The sequence below is a fragment of the Gekko japonicus genome, unplaced genomic scaffold (assembly GCF_001447785.1).
Source record: "Gekko japonicus isolate JY-2015 unplaced genomic scaffold, Gekko_japonicus_V1.1 scaffold158, whole genome shotgun sequence".
NCBI lineage: Eukaryota > Metazoa > Chordata > Lepidosauria > Squamata > Gekkonidae > Gekko > Gekko japonicus.
The window spans coordinates 1,562,065-1,568,126 of NW_015170279.1; the positions used below are offsets into that span (position 1 = coordinate 1,562,065).

The window sequence follows — 6,062 nt, forward strand, 5'->3', positions numbered from 1 at the left end:
GTCTCCCATCCAAGAACTAATCAGGGCCAACCCTGCGTAGCTTCCAAGATCGGATGAGATCAAGCTAGCCTGGGCCATCCAGGTCAGGACCCATCCCAAAATACTTATGTGATATTACTTTGTCCGTCAGACGTATTGCATTCTAACCTTGCCCATCTTCCGAGAAGCTAGGGAGACTGACTGGGCCAAGGATAACAAAGTCTGACTCCAGCGGTACCTTCAAGACCTTAAAGGTGCCACTGGACTCAAACTGTGTTCTGCTGCTTCAGACCAACACGGCTACCCACCTGGAACAAGGATAGTGATCGGACTAAGTGATCTTCATGGCTTCGTGAGGATCTGAACCCAGATCTCCCCTCATCCAGCACTTGGACCATTACACTGTCTGCTTCTCAAGTAAATTTTTATCCTACCCTTCTTCTGAGGAGCTCAGGGCAGCTTACATGGCTCCCCCCTTCTTTGTTTTAACCTCACAATAACCCTGCGAGGCAGACGAGGCTGAGAATGTGTGACTGGCCCATCAGATCCCGCATTGAGCTTTACGGCTGACTTAGGGTTTGAACGTTGGCCTCCCAGGCCCTGCTCCAACCCACTAACTACTGCACCATACTGGTTCTCATTTTAAACCTTTGTCCCCCTTCCTTGAATCTGTATCACTCTACCTGAACTCAAGATCAAGTAACCACACTTGCTCCTACCTCTGCATCTTTTGTTACTTTTTTCCAGTCCTTCCCTGCCTCTGATATCTTCCTCATTACAAATTGTAGATTGTAAACACCTTGGGGCAGAGTCCTACCTTGTTGGTTAAACAGTAAGGTGCCATATGGTCAGTTTGCTGTAGTGGTTAAGACTGCGGACTGTAATCTGGAAGAACCAGGTTCAATTCCCCACTCCTCTACATGCAGCTGCTGGTGTGACCTTGGGTCAGTGATAAGTTCTTTCAGAGCTGTTCTCTCAAGGGCAGTTCTCAAAAGAGCTCTCTCAGCCCCACCTACTTCACAGAGTGTCCATTGTGGGGAGGAGAAGGGAAAGGAGATTGTAAACCCCTCTGAGACTCATTCGGGTAGTGAAGGGTGGGGTATAAATCCAATCTCTTCTCTCTTCTAATCATCTTCAACTGGATTGCCAGACTGGCCACTTCCTGGATAAGCAAGACTTGGCCATGCCCTGGTCGTCCATGGCCTGATCACATCTAGGTTAGACTACTGTAATGAAGTTTACATGGGGCTGACTTTAAAGACTGTTCAATTGGTCCAAAGGTCAGTTGGATATGAGCAAGTTCAGAAAAAGAGCTAGAATACCGATTTGTTTCCAGGTTCAAGTTCTTACTTTAAAAGTCCTAAATAGCCTAGGATCAGGGTAGGGACTCCTTGGTCCTGTATGAACCTGCCTGGTATTAAGATCTTCAACCGAAGTCCTGCTCCATGTGCCCTTGCCATCTGAAATGCTGGGCAGCCACTCAGGACAGGGTGTCTTCTGCTGTGGTGCCCTGTATGTTGAGCCTTTCTCCCACTTCTGCTCCTCTTGTAGCCAGTGTTTCCTCTAAGCTGAGTTAGTGTGAGCTAGCCCACAGTTTTTAGCCTCCAGCTCACACATTTTTGCCTTAGCTCAGGAAGGATGGCTCCAGAGCAAACTAATTTATGCAGTAGTAGCCAAATCGCTCACTCACAACTTTAATGCCAATAGCTCACAAAGTAGAATTTTTGCTCACTCCACAGCTTAGAAGGAACATTGCTTATAGCCCCTCTCTTGGAATTTAGGTCCTAGGTGAATATCTTATTTTTTTATTTTCTCAGGCATTTGGAGAGATAGATGATAGAGAGATGGATGGATGGATGGATGGATGGATGGATGGATGGATGGATGGATAGATAGATGATAGATAGATGATAGATAGATGATAGATAGATAGATAGATAGATAGATAGATAGATAGATAGATGATAGATAGATAGATAGATAGATAGATAGATAGATAGATAGATAGATGATAGATAGATGATAGATGATAGATAGATAGATGATAGATAGATAGATAGATAGATAGATAGATAGATAGATAGATAGACAGACAGACAGACAGACAGACAGACATATATATATTCCCTCAGTGTTTTGACTGATTTAATGTTCGTTGAATTGTGCACACAAAATGAATGATGCAAATCAATGCAATATAACACACTCTAATGTTTCTTTGCATAGCTCATTAACTTTGCACAAACTTCCATGAATCGATTATTTATGCAAGTGACTATTACTCATGTAACTCAGCTAACATTGCACAGCCAATTAATCCATTTGACACAGGTCTACTTGTTTTGCTTAATGCGGTAATTTTCTGTACCTTACTTCCAAACAGAGGATCGCAAAATGTTTCAGGTGTTGCTCTGCAGTAGAAGATCGAGATTTTGAGTCCAGTAGCACCTTAAAGACCAACTAGGTTTCCCGGGTACAAGATTTCGAGTCAAAGCTTCCTTTGTAGCATAGCTGACAAAAGGGAGCTTTGATTCTCCAAAGCTTATACCCTGAAAATCTAGTTGGTCTTGTAATTTTTGTAAAAAAAAATTGTAATTAATTGGTCTTGATGGTGCTACTGGACTCTAATCTTGAGAAATGTTGGTTTTCTTTTTGGGTGGAGCTACCTAAAAAGCAGCTGCCCAGCTTCCGTTGAAGCATCACAGCAAAAAGAAACAGAGCCTCCAGTGGAGTTATGCAAATGAAAGGGCAGCATTATGCAGATAGGGGCTGGCTCATTCTCCACGGAACGCTGTTACCTTCCCACCAAAGTGGTACCTATTTATCTACTTGCAATTTCTTGCTTTCAAACTGCTAGGTTGGCAGGAGCTAGGACCAGAGACGGGAGCTCACTCCGTCATGCGGCACCCGGGTCTCGAACCGCTGAACTACCGACCTTCCGGTCTGCAGTTCAGTGTCTTAACCACTTGAGCCACCGCAGCCCCTTTAGGACACAGTAATCGGCTGCCTCTCTTTGCCTCATGGTAAGGTGCATCTGCTCAATGAAGGTAGTCTTCTTACCTTTGGAGCAGTCAAGCCCAATGAAGCCATCCTCACAGTAGCACTCGCCACTGTCACAGTATCCGTTGCCACTGCAGTCATTGGGGCACCTCTTCTCGGAGCAGTCTTCCCCCATGTATTCCTTGTAGCACTGGCAGACCCCATCGATACAGACCCCGTTTGCATTGCAGTTCCCAGGGCACAGGAGCTGGCTGCAGTCTTCACCAGCATACGGTGCATTGCAGATGCAGTAGCCCCCAACACAGCGACCATTGTCACTGCAGTTCCCTGGGCAGGTAGCGCGGGAACAGTCCTCGCCTTCCCAGCCTTCATCGCATCGGCAGCTACAAAGCTCTTGGATGAAAGTGCCGCGGCCGCTACAGGAAGAAACACCTGTCGGGCACACACAGGCCAGAACCATAAGAAGCACACGACAGAAAGAAAGGGACAGAGTTAAAAATGCAATCCACTAACAAACCCAGTAGGAGCACAGTAACTGAAGGGTCCAGTTGTTATGCTTGGAATGAAGGTTTGGGGGTCCTGGTTTCCTTCTGCACACACCAAAAAGAGGGCCTTGCCTATGACAGGGAAGAGGTGAAGTCAAGTAAAAAGGTTTCCCTTGCTCGAAAACTAGTCAAATCTGACTCTAGGGGGCGGTGCTCATCTCCGGTTCCAAGCTGAAGAGCCAGCGCTGTCCGAAGATGTTTCCGTGGTCATGTGGCCGGCATGACTAAACGCCGAGGTGCACAGAACGCTGTTACCTTCCCACCAAAGCGGTGCCTATTTATCTACTTGCAATTTCTTGCTTTCAAACTGCCAGCTTGGCAGCAGCTGGGTCCAGAGACGGGAGCTCACTCCGACACGCGGCACTCGGGTCTCGAACTGCCGAGCTACAGACCTTCCAGTCTGCAACCCAGCATCTTAACCTCTGAGCCACCGCAGCCCCTTGAAGTCAAGTAGGTGGAGGTATTATTGAACCAGCAATCCAAGTGCATTTTGCCTTTATCATGGGAATCTACAGAAGTTAAATCATTGTGGGGAGGGTGAAATCTAGCTGCATGGCTCGTGAGAAAGCCTGAAAATGCTACTCATGGTCATGCATTACTGTTGCAGTCCCCAAAAATAAGAATAATAAAGTCCCGTTTCCTCAAGGAAAATTAATATCCAGTGCCTGTTAATAGTAAAATAAGGGTAAATTAGCAGATATGAAGGGGATGCCATATGGGTGTAAGTGGCACAGGGTTGCCGGGAGGGGGGGGGGAGTGTTGAGAACTATTGTCATGACTTTGGACCTGGGCTTTGGGAGGGAGAGATTTTTACCATGATTGCTGATTTCTGAGTAGGACACTACATTTCAGGATTCAAATCTGTCAGGTTTTGAAGTTCAGGACCATTATTTTCAATTTGTAATGTTTAAAATATCTGGGGCAGCTGTTTCTAAAGATAATGGCACCACATTTGCACAGAACATACTCCTCTGATCTAAAAACCCCCAAGTTTCAAGAGAATTCCTAAAATGGCAGCCAAGCAGCAGCCAAGAGGAGAGCTCCAGCTAGTTACAACATTAAACAAAAAACGCTGTCTGCATTTTCCTACTCCTTAAAGTCTCCCTGCACCTCAGGAAATAGCCACCACCAGTGAAATGGATCCCTGGGATCCAACCCACTGTTGGCAAGCATCTGTCAGGCATTCTGAGTCACAAGTTGTACAGGCCTACCACTGCCTGAGCAGTTGTTACTTACCCTATCTGTCCCACTTCATCACTTCACTTATCTGTTCTAACCTGTGACTTCTCTCCTCATCCATTATGTGTAACTGCAAATTCTATTTCAGTCACCTTCACACACACAAAATTCTTGGAAGATTTATGATGGGATTCACACCTAACCTTTCTACCTCAGCTTCTCCCTTTTCCCCTTACACAGAGAATTTAGACTTAAAAGATTCATGTCAGAATTCACACCAAACCTGTCTGCCTCAGCTCCTCCTTTCCCCTTCCTCTTGGAATCTTCCCCATAAGAAGGATTCCTACTATGATCCCCCTGTCACATATCTGAGAAAATAAGCTCTGATTCACGAAAGCTCATATTGAAATAAGTGCTGTTAGTCTTTAAGATGCCACTGAACATTTGTTTTATTTTGCCGCAAGAGACTGACATGACTTCCCCTTTGCTACCACTGCGGTCACACACAGTTCTCACCTTGGCTTTTCCCACAGCATCTCTGAGGACTACAGGCCTCCCTCAGATGTACCACTTCTATCTCCATCTTCTCCATCCTTTCCAACAAGGTCTTGAGCTGGCTTAAGACTTCACAGTCCCCTTTGGGTGTCTGCAGCCGAATGTTGTGCCTGAATATGATATTTTGCTCTTCATCTGTTTCGCCGCCAACCAGCAAAGTGTGGCTGTCATCTTGGAGAGGCAGAGGGTCTGGCTCCACCTTGATTTGAGAGGACTTAGGGACATCGATCTTGTAGGAGTGGCTGAGGGAGATTTTCTGGCTTTGGCCAGAGCAGTTCTCAGGCTGTGAAGGCCGCTGTGCCAAGGCTGCCTGGAGAGTGTGATACAGCAGAAACCCCAGAAGGAAATTCCAAGATGCCATCTTGTTCTGATTTGGGGACACAGAGAGATGGGAGAAAATACAAGTATAAACACTATTTTCCATATACAACCGCCAGACCTTTTCTGGGAATGCAGCAGAATCATGTGGTATGGATTTTTCTGTATTACATATATTAGTAGAAACTATAGGTGGGTACCTTTGAAGATCTGCCATACAAAAGAAATCCTTACATGTGGAAAACTACAACATCGAGGTAAAAGCCATCCTAGAACTCTTCTCCTGGGCATGCTGACTTACTATGTGAGATGAAAGTTTGGGGGTTGGGAGCATTTAATTGTGAGGTTCCCTAATTGCTGCCTGAAACTGTAAAGTACAGCAAAATCTGCATCAAATGATTTATTTCTTGCTTTAAGTTTCTATACTCTGCTTTTCTCCCCCAGAGACCCAAGGCAGGTTCCCACAAAAACAAAAAAAAACACTAT

At 45.5% G+C, this 6,062-nt stretch overlaps 1 protein-coding gene across 1 annotated transcript in view; it reads right to left on the reverse strand.

Moving 5' to 3' along the window:
* The window catches only part of TNN (tenascin N), a 49,315-nt gene extending 43,696 nt beyond the window's left edge, over window positions 1-5,619 (reverse strand). Inside the window, 2 exon segments of the mRNA XM_015417744.1 lie at window positions 3,040-3,411; window positions 5,220-5,619. Coding sequence (XP_015273230.1) covers window positions 3,040-3,411; window positions 5,220-5,619 — 772 coding nt within the window.
* Window positions 5,620-6,062: the final 443 nt, after the last annotated feature.